General features: G+C 42.4%; 1 protein-coding gene across 7 annotated transcripts in view; it reads right to left on the bottom strand.

Moving 5' to 3' along the window:
* Positions 1 to 2,523: 2,523 nt before the first annotated feature.
* Positions 2,524 to 18,528, bottom strand: part of LOC127577845 (activating molecule in BECN1-regulated autophagy protein 1-like) — a 340,012-nt gene continuing 324,007 nt past the window's right edge. For all 7 annotated transcript variants that reach the window (XM_052029452.1, XM_052029455.1, XM_052029456.1 and 4 more), the window contains one exon: positions 2,524 to 3,295. In XM_052029452.1, the coding sequence (XP_051885412.1) occupies positions 2,784 to 3,295 (512 nt within the window). In that variant the 3' untranslated portion in view covers positions 2,524 to 2,783. The remainder of the gene's footprint in view (positions 3,296 to 18,528) is intronic.

Here is an 18,528-nt window from a genome sequence, read left to right as displayed (position 1 = left end):
CCCATAAAGAGGATGTAGACGGCTGTCATCAATGATGCTACATTAACCAGTTTGCTTATCAGAGAGCTGAATAATATTTCTGAGTTAAAGGCGGATACTGGGTACTTCACAAAGTGCGAGCCGGTGTTGGAAGAAAGGAACTGACGTGTGAAAAGCTGTTAATGTTGGATCAAAATGGACAGAGATTCTGCAGCTTTGCTAAATTACCTTTGGCGGTCAGATGCCACTTTGCACAATTTTCCCACAGCAGATTAAATGATTGGGTTGTAATCTATGATAGGGCAGTCTGTACATGGACTGGGGGAAGAATGTGTGAGAAGACTGCTGTTCCACATTATACATATTTCATGTTCTGTTGTTAATGATCTACACACAGATGTCTAGAGCAACCCACACTCACATCACAGCCAAGAAAACTGTGTGAAATAAAACAAGGGCGGACTAAAAGCTGGAACTACATGCATCTGAAATTTTTAAGTGTTTATGCAAAATCACTTGCACTTTCTCTGTAGCTGTGACACTTTACTCTGTACTGTTATTGTTTTTTACCTGTACTACATCAATGCACTCTGTACTAACTCAATGTAACTGCACCGTGTAATGAATTGACCTGTAAGATCAGTTTGTAAGACAAGTTTTTCATTGTACCTCAGTACAAGTGACAATAATAAACCAATACCAAATAGAAAAATGTAATAAGTATTTTGCACCTAAGGTCCCACAAAACAGCTTATAAAACCAGTGATCAATTAATCTGTTAATATCAGGCAGGAGAATTGTTTACTGTTTGTTACAATAACTTACCAGTTTAGCTTAATGTTAAAGACTATGAAAAGGTAATGAAGGCTCAATTTAATACCTCGCTAATGGTGTGATGCTTTCTCAGTTCTCTGTATAGTGTCAGTGTTGATTAAAGGATCAGACTATACTGTGTGTTTACCAAATCGGCTAAGAGACAAAACTGAGAATATTGGTGAATGGTCGTTCCTTTGGCTGGAGGTTACATGTGGTATCGATATTGAGACCACTATTTTTTCCCCCATACATATTTATGTTCTGAACTTGCACGTCCAAGGCATTATTTGCAAGTTTCCAAATGATACGAATCTTGGAAATGACGAGGAAGATAGGAAAAGGCTTTAGATGGATACAGACTGGTGAAATGGAAGATAAAGTTCAATGAAGGAAAGTACCAAGTGCTGCATTTTGTGGGATGGAGAAAAGCAGCATCGCACAGCTTTAGAAAGGCCTTTGAGAGCGCGTGGTAAAGATTTACCAGAATGACATTAGGGTTGACTGTAACAGGGGAAGACCAGCAAAACTGGGGTAGTTCTCCTTAAAAGGTTAAGGAGGTATTTGTTGGTATTAAAAATCAAGACTGTTCTGTTAGAGTAAGGAGTGCTCCTACTGGGTCACTAATCCCTCCTAGACTTGAGGGATTAATGATCCAAACACACACATTTAAATTAACTGGCAAAAGAACTTGAGGTTGTGCAAGGAAAGAAAAATGTAAACAGCCGGTTGCAATTATCTGGAATTTACTGACTGAAAGCAGGGAGATGATTCAATAATGATAAAGGGAGAAATGGATAAAATTATATATGGAAAGATTTGGAGTCTCATGGGTAAGGAGCAGGGAGTAAAACCAATTGATTGCATTTTCAAAGAGCAGCACAGCCACAATGGGCCAAATAACCTGCTGTATTAGATCATTCATGTTTCCATAAGTAAATGCTCAAGCGCTGTACCAGGGTCCAAACACAATATATTAATTCAGAGCGAAAAACAAACTGCTGGAGGAACTCAGCGGATCAAGCAGCATCCATGGAAGAAAAGGGATGGTCCAAGTTTCAGGTCGAGACCCTTCATCAGGACTTGGTCTCAACCCGAAACATCAATCATCCCTTTGCCTCCACAGATGCTGCTCAACCAACCAAGTTCCTCCAGCAGTTTGTTATTTGCTCCATATTCCAGCATCTGCAGTCTCTTGTGTCTCCGTTAATTCAGAGTAAAGTTTATGGCACCAAGAATATGTCAACACCATTTAAACTGATGGATCTTTTCTACAATATTAATATATGCAAAATGTCTTGCTTCAAATAATCTGCATTTTGGCTGAGAACACCACTTTTGTAATAATCCTTATTTTGGCCACATGAACTAAAGTTAACCAAGTTAAAATCTTGGAGTAAAACAGAAAGTGTTCAGGAGGTCAGTCAGCGCCTGGGATGGATAGGACAAAACAAAACCAAAGTTAATGATCCAGATTGTTGACTTTCCATCAGAAATCTGATGAAATGTCTGACGCAAGGTCATCACCTGAAACATTGTCTCTCCACAGCTGCTGAACTACTTCTGAGTGCTTTCTGCTTTCTGTTTTATTTCACAAATGCAGCAAGTTAAGGGAAGTGTTTAAGTCTGATAGTTTAAATGACAAAAGGAATGGGAAAGACAAAACCTTTTAAGTGCAATCTCTCAAGGTTTAAAATAAATTAATCACATTGGCAAAGATCTTCTTCCAGTTTTTAAAGAGTTTTTATTCGTTATTGTGATCTTTGGTGTTCACATAGGTCTCCGTTGCTTGCACTTGACTAGATTTCATTTCTCTAAAATAACAAGTTACCAGTTTACAAAAAAAATAAAAGAAAAAAAACTTAAATCACATTCTACTAAAAACAAGTAAGTGGAATTTCCTTGGCTGTTTTAGCTAGATTCTACACATACAAATCATGGGACATGCAATTTTATTGTTTCTTTCACCCCAAACAGCAGAGCACCTAATTCTACCTCCTGTCTGAGCCCTTGTCGTCAGTGCCATGATTATCAGTATTGTCAACAATATGGGGGCTGTGTGCGCTGACAGGATGGAAAGGGGCACCTGTGTCCGTAGAAGTGGTGGGCTGTTGACCAAAGATCCCATCATCCCCAAGGGCACTACTTCTGCTGAGCTGTTCTAATGTCTGATCCCTTTCGTTACTTTCTGTGAAGTCTGTTACTAAGCTGCTAGAGCTGCTGGGGACAGCAGAGTCCACCAGAATCTGACTGTAACTACTGTCCATTTCCGTTCTGCCAAGGGTACTTGGTGGGTGCGCGCTCAATCGGGTCAGGGCTTCGTTGCCCGTCTGCGAGCCTCGGTGTATCCGGTGGCTGACGATAATGTTGTTTCCAAAGCCTCCCATGGAGGCAGTGGTGGTGCCTTGCTCTCGCTGTACGACTGCCGTCATCCAACCCTCAGCGATCAGTCGGCGGATGCGAGACAAGGCATCCTCTCCTGGAATGTATTCTGGAGCATCTCCTGAAGCAGGATAAACAGAAAACATTTATGCTTACTTTTAGAGGATGCTTTAAGAAGATGTGCCTAGCATATTTTGAAAGTACCATTGCTACATCAATCACCTTACAGCAAAGTCATTTCTTGGAAACTTATCATCTGTGTAGAGAAAAAATATACTTTGATCGTTGTGCTTGGGAGATCTCATTGATGTTTCATTTACTGCCCAACAGCACCCAGCAAACAGCCGGTAAGTAAACCCCTGCTTCTGTGCATCTTGATCCTCCCAGCTGTAAAATAGCAGAGTCAGTTTGATCGCTGGTTCCATCCCCTTCTTCCCCACACCAGAAGCAAAGCTGCTGCTCTGTGGCAATGAGTAAAAAGCAGTAAACTGTGTGGAAATCTCAGGAAACACTTAAATGAATTGCCTCGGCATTAATGCCAGTCTTGAGATAAGGCAGCAGTAAAATGTCATTTGTCTGACACAAAATGAGATGTCTGTGCACCTTCAATAGAAATTGCATCATTTCTTGTCAAGAATGTCAGGGAAATCATAAACTAGGCTTCAAGTATTGGGGTAGCTGAGAAATATTAAACTGGAATCAGTTAGTGGTAAGGACAAATAATGCACTCTCTCTCAAATCTTTTTTCCAGACGCCATCTTGAACTTGGTTGCACCTCCTTCGAAGTGCTTGGTTCTTCCGTGACCAAGTTACAGGGCATGGTAAGATGATTTTAAACCCGACTCTATAGAAAATCAAAAGCTTGTTAAAATTCATCAGGGCTCTTGTTCAGAATAAAATAGTGCAAAAAAAAGTCTTGGATGATTTGATTCCACACAGGAAAAGAGGGAAATCAGATGAATGAAAAACTGGAAGGCAAGTTACCATGAAGGATGCTCTGCATCACCTGGCAGACAGTTACAGGGTGCAATTGGCAGGGAGAAGGAACAGGCTGTCTGTCTGCTACATAGAATGCAGCTAGATGGAGAATCTAGGAGGAAATTAATCCAACAATAAGGAAGAAAGAAACAATATATAAAGAGAAATATACTGACTCAGCTTTCATCTAGTTAATTAATTAATTAATTAATATATTGGACCAGAGCATTTATTACCCATCCTAACTACCCTTGAGGTGGTGATGAGTCATTTTCTTCAACCACTGCAATCCTCCTGGTGTTGTTCCCACAGAGGTTTTGGGTAGGGACTCTTGTAGGAAACTTGACAATCAAGTCCACAAAAATCAATGAGATCAGGTGATGATGAAGTACCAGTGAGACATTTCCAAGTCAGGAATGTATGCAACTGGAAGGGGAAACCGCAGCTGGCGGTGTTGCCAAGTGCCTGCTGCCCTCGTCCTTAATGATAGAGGTGGTGGGTTTGGGAGGTGCTGTTGGAATAGCACGAGCGAGTAGCTACCATATGTTTTGCAGCTGGCAGGCACAGTAGCCAGTGTGGGCCAGTAGTGGCAGGAATAAACATTCAGGGTGGCAGATAGGGTACCAGTGATTTGTCCTGAATGGTGTCAAGCTTCATGATAGTTGTTTAAACTGCACTCATCACAATGCAGACTTGAAACTTTGTTGCTGGTAGGAGGGCTTTAGAGTCACTGGCCAGAGGATACCCAGCCTCTGAGTTGCTGTAGCCACAGCATTTACGTGACTGGTTCAATTGAGTTTCTGGTCAATAGTGATGGTGGAGGGACTTGGCGATAGTAATCCTACAGAATGCCAAGAGCAGGTAGTTAGACATTCTTATTGGAGGTGGATCATTTATTTAGCACCTCTGGCCGAACGTGACTGTAGATGCCTTTTCTTTACTTAATGGTCGCCGCATTATAGGAAGGATGTGGAGGCATTGGAGAGGGTGCAGAGGAGATTTACCACGATGCTGCCTGGATTAGAGCGTATGGAATATGAGGAGAGGCTTAAGGTGCTAGGGCTTTATTCACTGGGAAGGAGGAGGATGAGAGGAGACATGATAGAAGTATATAAAATATTGAGAGGAATAGATAGAGTAGACAACCAGCGCCTCCTTCCCAGGGCACCAATGCTCAAGACGAGAGGGCATGGCTTTAAGGTTATGGGTGGGAGGTTCAGGGGAGATGTCAGGGGGAGGTTTTTCACCCAGAGAGTGGTTGGTGCATGGAATGCACTGCCTGGGGTGGTGGTGGAGGCAGATACATTGGACAGGTTCAAGAGTTTGTTGGATAGGCACATGGAGGAATGTGAGATAGAGGGATATGTGGGAGGAAAGGTTTAGATAGTGTGAGGGTGGTTTGATGGACGGCACACCATGGTGGGCCGAAGGGCCTGTTTTGTGCTGTATGGTTCTATTCACCTGCTTGACCCTGTGATTTTTGAGTATGGGAACTTTCTTGGAGCTTCTTCCATTCGTTAAATTGCCCACCAACGTTCCTGTCAAGATGTGGCAGTACCGCAGGGCTTCAATTTGATCCATTAATTCCAAGATTGTTTGGTTTAGCAAGCATTTACTAGGCTGTCACCTCATGATTTTTAGGTGTGCCTGATGCTGCTCCCATGGACTGAGAGTAGAGGTCGAATGGGAGTTAAGAGGGCAAGAGGTTACTGATAGTGGCTGCAGACATATCGGCTACTGCTGATGGGCCATGCTTCATGGATGCTCGGTTGTTAGCTGCCAGATTTGAATTTACTACATTTTGTATTCATGTTAATCCCAACATAGGGCACATTAAGTCTCACACACGTATTAGAACAGATAGTGAGGTGGAGGAGGGAAAAGGTCATGTGAGGAATTCAAGTATAAACAGAAATCAAAGGTTTGTACGTGATAGAAATGTTCTCAGGTGCATCTATTTCAATGCAAGGAGTATTGTAGGTAAGGCAGATGAGTTTAGGGCGTGGATTGACACGTGGGATTATACATTATTGCTATTAGTGAGACTTGGATGCAGGAGGGGCAGGACTGGCAGTTTAATGTCCCGGGGTTCTGTTGTTTCAGACGTGATAGAGAGGGAGGGATGAAAGGGGAAGGAGTGGCATTACTAGTCAGGGAAAGTATCACAGCTGTGCAGAGACAGGACAGCCCGGAGGGCTCGTCTACAGAGGCCATATGGGTGGAGCTGAGGAACAGGAAAGGTGTGGCCACACTAATAGCGTTGTATTATAGACTGCCCAATAGTCAGAGAGAATTGGAGGAGCAAATCTGTAGTGAGATAGCAGACAGATGTAAGAAACAGAAAGTTGTGATAGTAGGGGATTTTAACTTTCTACATATTGACTGGGACTCCCACACTGTGAAGGGGCCGGATGGCTTGGAATTTGTCAAATGTGTTCAGGAAAGTCTTCTAAATCAATATATAGAGGTACCAACGAGGGAGAATGCAATACTTGATCTCCTATTAGGGAACCAGACAGGTCAGGTGACAGGAGTATGTGTAGGGGAGCATTTTGGGTCCAGTGACCATAATGTCATTAGTTTCAAGTTACTTATGGATAAGGACAGGTCTGGTCCTCGAGTTGAGGTTCTAAATTGGAGAAAGGCCAATTTTGTGGAAATGAGAAAGGATCTAGGAAGAGTGGATTGGGATGAGTTGTTTTCTGGCAAGGATGTGCTCAGTAAGTGGAAGGCCTTCAAAGGCGAAATTTTGAGAGTACAAAGTTTGCATGTTCTTGCCAGGATTAAAGGCAAAGTTAAAAAGCATAGGGAACCTTGGTTTTCAAAGGATATTGGCGAGCTGCTTAAGAAAAAGACAGAGGTGTATAGAAAGTATAGGCAACTAGGAACAAATGAGGTACTTGAAGAGTATAGAAAAAGTAAGAAAATACTAAAAAAAAGGAAATCAGAAAGGCAAAAAGAAGACATGAGGTTGCTTTGGCAGATAATGTGAAGATAAATCCGAAGGGTTTCTACAAGTATATGAAGAATAAAAGGATAGTAAGGGACAAAATTTTGGTCCCCTAGAAGATCAGAGTGGTCGTCTATGTGTGGAGCCTCAGGAGATGGGGGAGATCTTAAACAATTTTTTTGCATCAGTATTTACGCAGGAAACGGGCATAGTGGATATGGAAGGAAGGGAAACAAGCAATAGAGTCATGGAACATATAGAGATTAAAGAGGAGGAGGTGCTTGCTGCCTTACAGCGAATAAAGGTAGATAAATCCCCTGGGCCAGATAAGATATTTCCTCGGACATTGAGGGAGACTGGTGTAGAAATTGCAGGGGCCCTGGCAGATATATTAAAAATGTCCTTAGCCACAGGTGTGGTGCCGGAGGACTGGAGGGAAGCTCATGTTGTTCCGTTGTTTAAAAAAGGATCTAAAAGTAAGCCAGGTAATTACAGGCTGGTGAGCCTGACATCAGTAGTGGGTAAATTATTGGAAGGTGTTCTGAGAGATCGGATATATAAGTATTTGGACAATCAAGGGCGGATTAAGGATAGTCAGCACGGCTTTGTGCGTGGTAGATCGTGTTTAACGAATCTTGTAGAGTTTTTCGAGGAGGTTACCAAGAAAGGAAAGGCTGTGGATGTTGTCTACATGGACTTTAGTAAGGCCTTTGACAACGTCCCACATGGGAGGTTAGTTCAGAAGGTTCAGACACTAGGTATCCATGGAGAGGCTGAAAACTGGATTCAAAATTGGCTGTGTGGGAGAAGACAGAGATTGGTAGTGGACGATTGTTTCTCAGACTGCAGACCTGTGACTAGTGGTGTGCCTCAGGGATCTGTGCTGGGGCCATTGTTGTTTGTTGTCTATATCAATGATCTAGATGATAATGTAGTAAATTGGATCAGCAAGTTTGCTGATGACACTAAGATTGGAAGCGTTGTGGACAGCGAGGAAGGCTTTCAAAGCTTGCAGTGGGATCTGAAACAAATGGAAGAATGGGCCAGAAAATGGCAGATGGAATTTAATGCAGACAAGTGTGAGGTGTTGCATTTTGGAAGGACAAATCAAGGTAGGACATACACAGTAAATGGTAGAGCACTGAAGAGTGCGGAGGAACAAAGGGATCTGGGAGTTCAGACACATAATTCCCTGAAAGTGGCGTCACAGGTAGACAGGGTTGTAAAAAAGGCTCTTGGCATCCTGGCATTCATAAATCAAAGTATTGAGTACAGGAGTTGGGATGTTATGGTGAGGTTGTATAAGACATTGGTGAGGCCAAATTTGGAGTATTGCGTGCAGTTCTGGTCACCTAACTATAGGAAGGATGTCAGTAAGATTGAAAGAGTGCAGAGGAGATTTACTAGAATGTTGCCAGGTCTTCAGGAGTTGAGTTACAGGGAAAGATTGAACAGGTTAGGACTTTATTCTTTGGAGTGCAGAAGAATGAGGGGAGATTTGATAGAGGTTTACAAAATTATGAGGGGTATAGACAGAGTTAATGCAAAAGAGAGGACATGGCTTTAGGGTGAAAGGGGAAAGGTTTAGGGGGAACATTAGGGGGAACTTCTTCACTCAAAAGAGTGGTGGGAGTATGGAACGGGCTACCATTTGATGTAGTAAATGCGGGCTCACGCTTGAGTTTTAAGAATAAATTGGATAGATACATGGACGGGAGAGGTCTGGAGGGTTATGGACTGGGTGCAGGTAAATGGGACTAGCGGAATAACGTTTTGGCACAGACTAGAAGGGCCGAATGGCCTGTTTTTCTGTGCTGTAGTGTTCTATGGTATGCATTAAAGCTAAGCTGTACATTCTATAGAACAATGTTAATATGATTATTGGGTTCACATCAATGCTACGCACCACACAGGACATGCATCAGCGTGATGCCCCTCACACACTGTGTACATATTAATGTTCAATCCCAGAAAATTAAGCCCCAGTCAGATTATATATCAATGATTCACCACATAATGTTCAATAAACAGTTAACATCAGACAGGCACTCACTATACCAGAAGAATCCCAGGACTGGATGTACAAATACAAGCATATAGTAATAATTTACCAATTTCTTGCCAGGCTCTTGTACATTTCAGACTGAAAACAGTTAATACGATTATTACAAAGAACCAGGACTAAGGCAGGGCCTTAATTGAAGATGGTTTTGCATGAGTTATAGTTAGATTGACATCAGTAACATTAATCCGCATTCTTAGTTGGTGCTGATCCTAAAGATTCAGCAAACAGAGTCAGCAGATTAAAGATGTGTGAAAAGGTTATCCACGTACTCTATGCAAGGGATACAGACAATACAAAGAGAATAACAGATCTCGAGGTGTGATTTTCAAAGCAATGTTTTAATCGAGAAGGTTAAATAATAAAACTGGAGTTCTACCCTATATTCTGCTTTATAATCAGTCCCAAGCATCCATTATTTTATATTCAAATCATTTGAACCATCAATTTGATGAGCTATAATTAGGCAAAAGGAGCCCATTTTCTCTATTTAAACTATCTGAATTTATCAACCAGACTGCATCCTCACAATTACCACTGGAGTCAAATACATTTTCCAGTTTTGATTCCAATCTATTAACTGTTTTTGTCCCCACAAATATAGCCTGGCTGTCTGAATATTCCAGTCCATTGACTCTCTGAATGACCTCAAGAATAATACCAACCTGCTTCCTGTAATAAGTCCATTCCATTTTCCCGCTTTCTCTATTTTTGACACACACATTCTAAAGATGCAAACTTCCATGCAGTGCTTGAAATATTCTCATTTCCTCAACTGTGGATTCCCCTCCACCATCATCTATAGGGCCCTCGAATGCATTCATTTTATTTTCTACATCTCTGCTCTCCCCCTTCCATCTGCTTCAATAACAAGGATAGGCTTCACTTTGCTCTCACTTTCCACATTCAATACGTCACCTCTGTAATTTCAACATCTCTGATGTGATGCCACCATCAAACACACCTTCCCTGCCCTCCTCTTCAAGCATTCCAAACACACGTTCTCCAGCAACACCCACTTCCCCAGCCACAGCACCTTTCCATACAACACAGGAGATGCAACACTTGTACTTTTGTTTCCTCTTTTCCTCACAGTCCAGAGCTCCAAACACTACTTCTACATGAAGCAGTAACTCACTTGCACATCATCCAATTTTGCAACTCAAAACATGGTTGCCTCTGCACTAAGGAGATCAAATGCAGATTGGGTGATGGGCCGAACACTGCAACCATCATGCTGACCTTCCAGTCATAGCCACTCAAATTGTCCAACTCACTCCCACTTGGACCTGCCCATCCTTGGCCTCCTCTGCCATTTCAATGAGGCTCAGCATCTGCTTGAAGGAATGTGTCTCATTAGGCTCATCACAGCCTCCTGAACTTAACATTAGGATTAGAACTTCACATTATCAACATCTCCACCAGTTTTATCTCAGACTTCCATCATTCACTTAGCTTGCTTCGATAATTGTAGCTTATTCTGTTTTTACATCCCAAAGACATTTTCTCCCTGATCCCACCTTCTTTCACCTTGCACTATCAGATTCCTTCTGCATCCAACTCTCCTGCCTTTCTCTATCACATTCCTTGCTTTTTGTTCCCTTCCCCTTATCTTCTCTGCATCTCTTGTCCCCCCCCCCCCCAAGTGCTTCCACTCCCAATGAAACTTGAAATATTAAGGCTGTTTCTCTTCACAGATGCTGCTTGCCCTGTTGGATATTTACAGTACTTTCATTTCAAGTTTACATTATAGAACATAGAACAGTATAGCACAATACAGGCCCTTCCGCCCACGATGTTGTGCTGACCTTTAAACCTCACCTCAGACTATCTCACCCCTTCCTCCCACATATCCCTCTATTTTAAATTCCTCCATATGCCTATCTAGTAATCTCTTGAATTTGACCAATGTACCTGCCTCCACCACCGCCCCAGGCAGTGCATTCCATGCCCCAACCACTCTCTCGGTAAAAAACCTCCCTCTGATATCTCCCTTGAACATCCCCCCCCCATTACTTTAAAGCCATGCCCTCTTGTATTGGGCATTTGGTGCCCTGGGAAAGAGGTGCTGACTGCATTATGTGCAGTTATTTCCATCATCTTCTGCTTTTGTACCTTCCAGTAACTACTCCTCTCTGATATTCAGAATATGAGGAAGAGATGGTCAAAACTAACATCAAAAATGCAGTGTATTTATCTGCAGAAATTACAGGTTATATGGGGCTACCATATCACACAAATCCAAAAATCAATTCGTAGAATTTATAGTATTCTATAGAATTTGAAGAATAACTTTTGAGAATATATTTTAGAACCAAAGCTTTTGGTTTACAAATATATCAGGTTAGGTTCAGGATATTTTTGGATTTATTTCCAAAAGTCCATCGGCTCTGCTGCCACCTCGAAAAGCAGCAAAACAGATTGCTGCCACTGAGACAAAAAGGGGCTTGGTACATGAATAAGCCTACCCATTAAACAGCGTTTAAATGGTTACTCATAATGTATTCTGTCTGGATTTTGAAGTCCATTATCAAGACTGTCTTGGCAGTGCCAGCTCTGTGTTGACTACCCTGAAGGATATAGTTGCCAAAATGGGTTTGTGGCAGATTGCAAGGAAATTAACCTATTGTGGGTTATGCCAAGGATTTAGCTCCAGTCCTTATCATAAATCTACCTGCTACAGCCAAAGTTGCTCTGCTCTCATCCTCCATTTTGTTGTTGGGGTCCAAAGCTTTTGCCATACCCAATGCACCGAGCCATTTCTAGATACTAGATAGAGTGAATTTATCCAGCTAAAGCTGGTTGCATATTATGCTTCAGCCTTTCTCACTTGTCCCACAACCAACAGATCAACTCAAACCAACGCAATCCTGCTCTACTCAATTATGAACGGGGCTGGGTAAATGAGTGAGATAAAGAGGCAGCTCTGAGATCTTCATCTTTAACGATGGCAGGTCCCAGTACACATAGAAAAGACTGAAGCACATAGGCAACCAGCTTTAGTCAAATCAATTCACTTGAGCCAATTTTGGCAGCACAGCTAGTGGAGCTGCTGCCTCACATCGCCTGAGACCCGGGTTCAATCCTGACGTCGGTTGCTGTCTATGTGGAGTTTGCACGTTCTCCCTGTGACTGTGTGGGTTTCCTCAGGGTGTGTCATTTTCCTCCCATATCCCAAATACATGTGGGTTGGTATGTTAATTAGCCATTGTAAGTTTCTCCTAGTGTGTGGGTGAGTGGAGTTGATGGGAATGTGGGGAGAATAAAATGGGATTAGTGTAGATGTGTGGTTGATGGTAAGGGTGGAGTGCCTACTTCCATGCTACATCTCTATGACTCTATGGTTCCAATATAAAGTGTGCATTTGATACAGCAAGGATGATGGACCCCAACAACATCCTGGGTGCATTGCTGTATGAGAGTGGTGATGAGAGTGACCACCCTCGACATCAAGGACGCTTAGCACAATTAATGGGAATCAGAGAAAAAGTCCTGCTGGAATCATACCTACATAAAGAAAAGTAGTTACGGCTTTGGTAGGGTTATCATTTCAACTAGATGACATTGTTTCAGGAATTCAGTGCCATAGGTCCCATCCATCTTTCTTACCAATTACGACATAGAAGAGCATTCAGCTCCGAGTCCATGCCAGCTCCCAGCAGAGCAATCCCATCAGTTTAATTCCACCCCCCCTCCCCTTATTTCCCTGAAACCTGTGCTCTCTCATATGCTCATCAACTTTGATTATTATGCCACTTACCAACATTGTAATTTATGGTAAACAATTAGCCTACTTCAGCTGCGTTATCCAAGAATGCCTGCCACTGATGCTTAGCAATGATCTTAAACAGGTTACAGATAACACCTCTCCTTTTCACCTCTTCCCCACAACACCCCCAACTCGTGGACATTAAATGCTGTTACCATTGTGGAATCCCATACCATAAACACTGTGGGGGAAGGTCACCACTGATCAGCACATAAGAGCAGATCCAAGGCTGGGTATCCTATATTAAGGGTTTCAAAGCCTTTCCACCTACAAGGCATAAGTCAAGAGTGCGATGGAATAGTCTCCACTTGCCTTGGTGAATGCAGCTCCAAGGACTCTTACCCTAGGCAAAGCAACCTACGTTACTGGCACCCAATCTACCACCCAAAATAGTCCCTCCCTCAACCACTGATACACACTGGAAGCCACAAAATGTTAATGATTACAGCCCTCTTCTTAATTAAAGCCCATGTAAAATTACTTCTCACTTATGCAGTTTACTCTCGAGAATTATCCTGAGGAATTGTTTTTCCCATTTTCCTTCATTCAAGCATCCTTAGTTAGTTTCAATGTCAGTAGGCAGGGGTGAAAACACCTCCTGGCAATTAAAATGCTCTCAAATCCCTGCTGTGCTTGTAGTGCACATGGTGGAACTCACAAGTCAGCAGTTAAACAGAGGAGCAACAGATTTTTTGGCACCGAATCCTTCCAGTTTGACATATCTCAGGCCCGAAGGGAATAGGTTTTTGTACATCATCGGTAGAGAGGCAGAATGTTGAAGAACCTCAATATCAGAAGCTTAGACAGGCTGAAAGCATTTCGTGCAAACATTTGTTCAATCAAATTTCAGCTTTTGTCAAGAACCGAAACGTAACTTGCACTTTCCTCAGGAGGGTTAATTTTACTGGATAGATCAACTGTGAAATTATATTTCATATTTAAGAGGATTAAAGTAAAAAAAACGTGCACACATTATACCTTCAACATACACGGATCCTCTCAGGTGCTCTTGTCGAATGAAATATTACTTCACATGCAACAGAATATTCCAACATGCCAGGTACCGTGCATCATTAAGGGAAAGTTATGCTTATACTATCTAGTGCACAATGCTTTCTACTGCCAAGGTAAGACTGTATCTCTTTAAAGATCAAAGAGTGGGTACTGAGGCTTAAATGTTGAAAGCTTTCTCAGTACCTAAAAATGATACCTTCGTAATGTTCCTGCTTGTGTTGCCCAGAAAAAAAATGCTTCGAGCTGGCTACTGAGTCATTTCCCCAATTCATCCTGCTGTGGCCTGCTTTTTACAGTTGAGAATATAGATCTGTTTGAAGCTCAAGGATTATGTCCATGCCCTCTTCTAGAATAACACCATGTGGCTGATTCTGAATGGGTGACCAGTTGCCTGCACTGGAGTCAGGCCATTGGACCTTTATACAACTTGAACACACTGCAGGTTTTTGTCTGAGAGAGAGGAAAGCTGGTTAGCAACAGCTCAATCTCCTACAGTATGATCTATTTCTCTGACATAGAGAGGCCGAGTACAAACCAAACTGGTGGTTATAGTGGTTGTTTTTATTTGCAATTAGATCCCACTGTTCTCTGCATCCATATCATTCCTCCAATATTCACGGCTAAATCTACACACAAACCAGGCCTGCCTGGTGGTTTCAGAGGAATAGAACATAAGAATATTGAACAGTACAGCACAGGAACAGGGCCCTCAGCCCGTAATGTCTGTACCAACCATGATGCCAAATTAAATTAAACTTATCTGCCTGCACACGATCCATATCCCTCTATTCCATGCATGGTCATGTGCCTGACTTAATGCTTCTTAAACACCACTATCATGTATCTGCTCCACCACCACCCTGGCAGCGCGATCCAGGCACCTACCACTCTCTGTGCAAGAAAAAAAAACTTACCCCATCCATCCCCTTTAAACTCTCCCTACTCACCTTAAAGCTATGTCCTCTAGTATTTAGTATTTCTACCCTGGGAAAAAGACTGACTATCTGCCCTATCACTGCCTCTCGTAATTTTATAAACCCCTGTCGGGTCTCCATTCAGCCTCCGACACTCTAGAGAAAACAATCCAAGTTTGTCCAACCTCTCCTAATAGTTAATACTCTCTAATTCAGGCAGCATCCTGGTGAACCCCTTCTGCACCTTCTCCAAAGCCTTCACATCCTTCCTGTACTGGGGCTACAAGAACTACACACAATACTCCATGTGTGGCTTAACCAAAGTTTTATGCAGCTGCAACATGACTTTCTGACTTTTATACTCAATATCACACTGATGAAGGCAAGCATATCTCCTTTATTACCCTATCTACTTGGAGTTGCCATTTTTAGAGAGCTATGGACTTAGACCCCAAGATCCATCTGTACATCAATGCTCCTAAGGGTCCTGCTATTTACTATAAATTTTTCCTTTACATTACAACACATCACACTTGCCTGCACTAAACTCCATCTGCCATTTCTCTGCCCATATTTCCAACTGATCTATATCTTGCTGTATCCTTTGACAACCTTCTTCACTCTCCACATCTGCAAACTTATTAACCCGTCCATCAACAGTTTTGTCCAAGTCATTTCCATATCACAAACAGAGGCACTGGCACCGATCCCTGCAGAACAATACTGTTCACAGACCTCTAGCCAGCATTACATCCCTCCACTATTACCCTTTGTCTTCTATGGCCAAGCCAATTTTGAATCCAATCTATCAATTAACTATTGATCCCATGCATCTTAATCTTCTGGATCAGCCTACCATGAGGGACCTCATCAAATGCATTACTACAGTCCATGTATACAACATCCACTGTCCAATCCTCATTAATCATCTTCAGTATGAATACCCCACTATCCTGCTTTCGTCATTAGCACCTCACAATTCACTCTTCAGTGCGTCAATGAAGTCTGATCCAATATCCTTCAGTCTATTTCTGCCATCCTTGTACAGCCACACCCATATTTCTCATAAAACAGCAGGAGGCCATTTTGGCGCTTTGAGTTTATGCTGGCTGCCCCATCAATCCTATTCCCCCCACTTATTTCCCTTTGACCTATTCTTATATGGCCATCAACTCTATCCTGATTGTTCTATTACTCACCAACACTAGCAGTAACTTACAGTTTCCGGTTAACCTACTATTCAGGATGACTTTGGAACGTGGGAGGAAACTGGACTACCTGGGGAAAGCCACAAGGTAAAGGGGAGAATTAGCAAACTTGACATCGAGCGCGCTAGAGGTCACAATTGAACCCAAATCCTGGACCTGCAAGGTAGCAGTACTACTCGCTGCACCACAACACCATCCAATACTTCATACCTTTCTCCCTATCGACTCACAAACCGTATATATTCCAGGATATAACCGTACATTTCAGAGGAGTACCCCAATATCCTGCCTTCATTGTAATTCTCTCCGCAGTGCTTCAGTGCAAGTCTGATCCAATGTCCTTGCAGTCCATTTCTGCCTCACACCTCCAAATCTGCCTCTAACCCACCCATAATTCTTCCCATCACTCATGTTATATCAGATAAAAAAGGAATACAAAGATATTGTGATAAGGTTAGGAGGCAGACTGAGCAAAGCAATAACACTGGAACAGGCCAGATAGATGATGATATGGTTTTGCATCTAAATTCTATGTTTGTAAAACACTTTTGTAAATTATCATGAGCAAACCCAAAGTAGATCTGCTACATGGGATAACAACAATACCTCATCATTTAAACCTGTATTTTAACCTGGACTAGTAATCTTATGCTTTGTTTTGGGGCGAGCAAAGAACATCTCATCCAGCCAATATGTCTTTCGCACATAAAAGAAAGATTTACAGGCAATACTTACCCAATTGACTTTTCCCTTGGTAAACTGACCTGGAGACTAATCAGCCACATTGTTTACTGAGATCCAGAAAGCCCCAAGACCTTTTTGATTCAACAGTATGAATTCAGGCAGAAGTGGTATTTTTCAACTATTATCTGACCCCAAGAATATATCACCTCTATTGGTGAAATAAGCATCTCCTATCCCTCATTGATGTACAGTATTCAGAGTTAAAAAGACCTGTTAGTCTGACATCAGTGGTGGGGAAAATGCTAGGGTCCATTATCAAGGCTGTAATAGCACCGCATATGGAAAATAGTGAGAGGGTCAATCAAAGTTAGCATGGATTTACAAAAGGGAGATCATGTGCAACAAGTTTACTGGGATTTTTTGAGGATTTAATTAGGAGGGCAAATGGAAGAAGAACCAGTCTTAAACTGAATACAGTGCATCTCTGAGAGGTGGGACATGCTCATTTCACCAAAATGTCATTCCTTTCATGCTAATGAATCTAGATTCGGACTTACAGAAGGCTTTTTGACACAGTTCCATGTAAGGGACTAGGGTGCGGACTGAAGCACATGGGCAGTGCTCTGTTATGGAAAGGGAGCTGGCTGGTAGACAGCAAATAAAGAGCAAGAGTGAACATGTCCTTTTCCGATCAGTGGGCAGTGAATTGTGGGGTTCAGCGCTGGGACCTGAGCTATTCACCATGCATTAATGATGTAGATGAGGAAATTAAATGCAAATTCTCCAAGTTTGCAGATAACACAAAGCTGGTGGAGAGTGAGGAGGATGCACTGAGTGACTTGGACAGATTGAGGGAGTGGGCATGGATAAGTGTGAGGTTATCCACCTGGCAAAAAGAGAAATTAGATTATCGGAATGGCAAGAGGTTAGGAAAGAGGGAGGTGCAATGAGACCTTGGTGAGCCTGTGCACCAGTTGCTGAATGTAACAATACAATGGCCTCCATGGCAGAAGGATTTGAGTACAGGAGTAGGGATGTCTTGCTGCAGTTGTGCTGGGCTTTGGTGAAACCATGGCTTGAGTATTATGTGCAACTTTGGTCTCCTTATTTGTGCAAGACTGTCCTTACCATTCAAGGGAGTGCAGTGAAGATTCACCAGACTGATGCCTGGGATGGCAGCACCGATGTATGGAGAGAGATTGCAATGACCTGCTCTTACTTAAGAGAGTTCAGAAGAATGGGAGGGAACTGCACGGAAACCTGTAAAATCCTGATGGGATTGGACAAGTCTAGATGCAGAAACAATGTCACTTATGGTTGAAAAGTCCAGAAGGGTCACAGTCGAAGGATAACAGGGCAAGCCATTTAGGACTGAGATGAAGAAGAATTTCATTAATCCAAAGTATGGTACACCTGTGGAAGGCAGTTGCAGCTAAATCATTTTCAAGTAGGAGTTAGATATAGTACTAAGGAGCTCAAAGAATGTGGGGAGAACACAGGAGCAGGACTCTGTATATGGATGTTCAATCATGATCATGTTGAATGGTGGAGCAGACGGGAGGGGGTGAAGGGCCTACTCCTGTTCTTATTTTTGTTTCTGTTCTGTTTCCCTGAATGCAGATGCTCAGTAATGAGCCAAGAACCTGCAATATGTTTTGTAAAGAGCTTAGTATCATGGTAGCTATTGCTGATAAACTTCCAGTCTCCTACCTCCCACCAAGAAACAGCTGTAAGGCACAATTTCCACCTGTGATTGGGAATTGTTTACGTACTTT

This window comes from Pristis pectinata, chromosome 14, assembly GCF_009764475.1.
Source record: "Pristis pectinata isolate sPriPec2 chromosome 14, sPriPec2.1.pri, whole genome shotgun sequence".
Taxonomy (NCBI): Eukaryota; Metazoa; Chordata; class Chondrichthyes; order Rhinopristiformes; family Pristidae; genus Pristis; species Pristis pectinata.
This window is presented reverse-complemented; position numbering and strand designations above follow the sequence as displayed.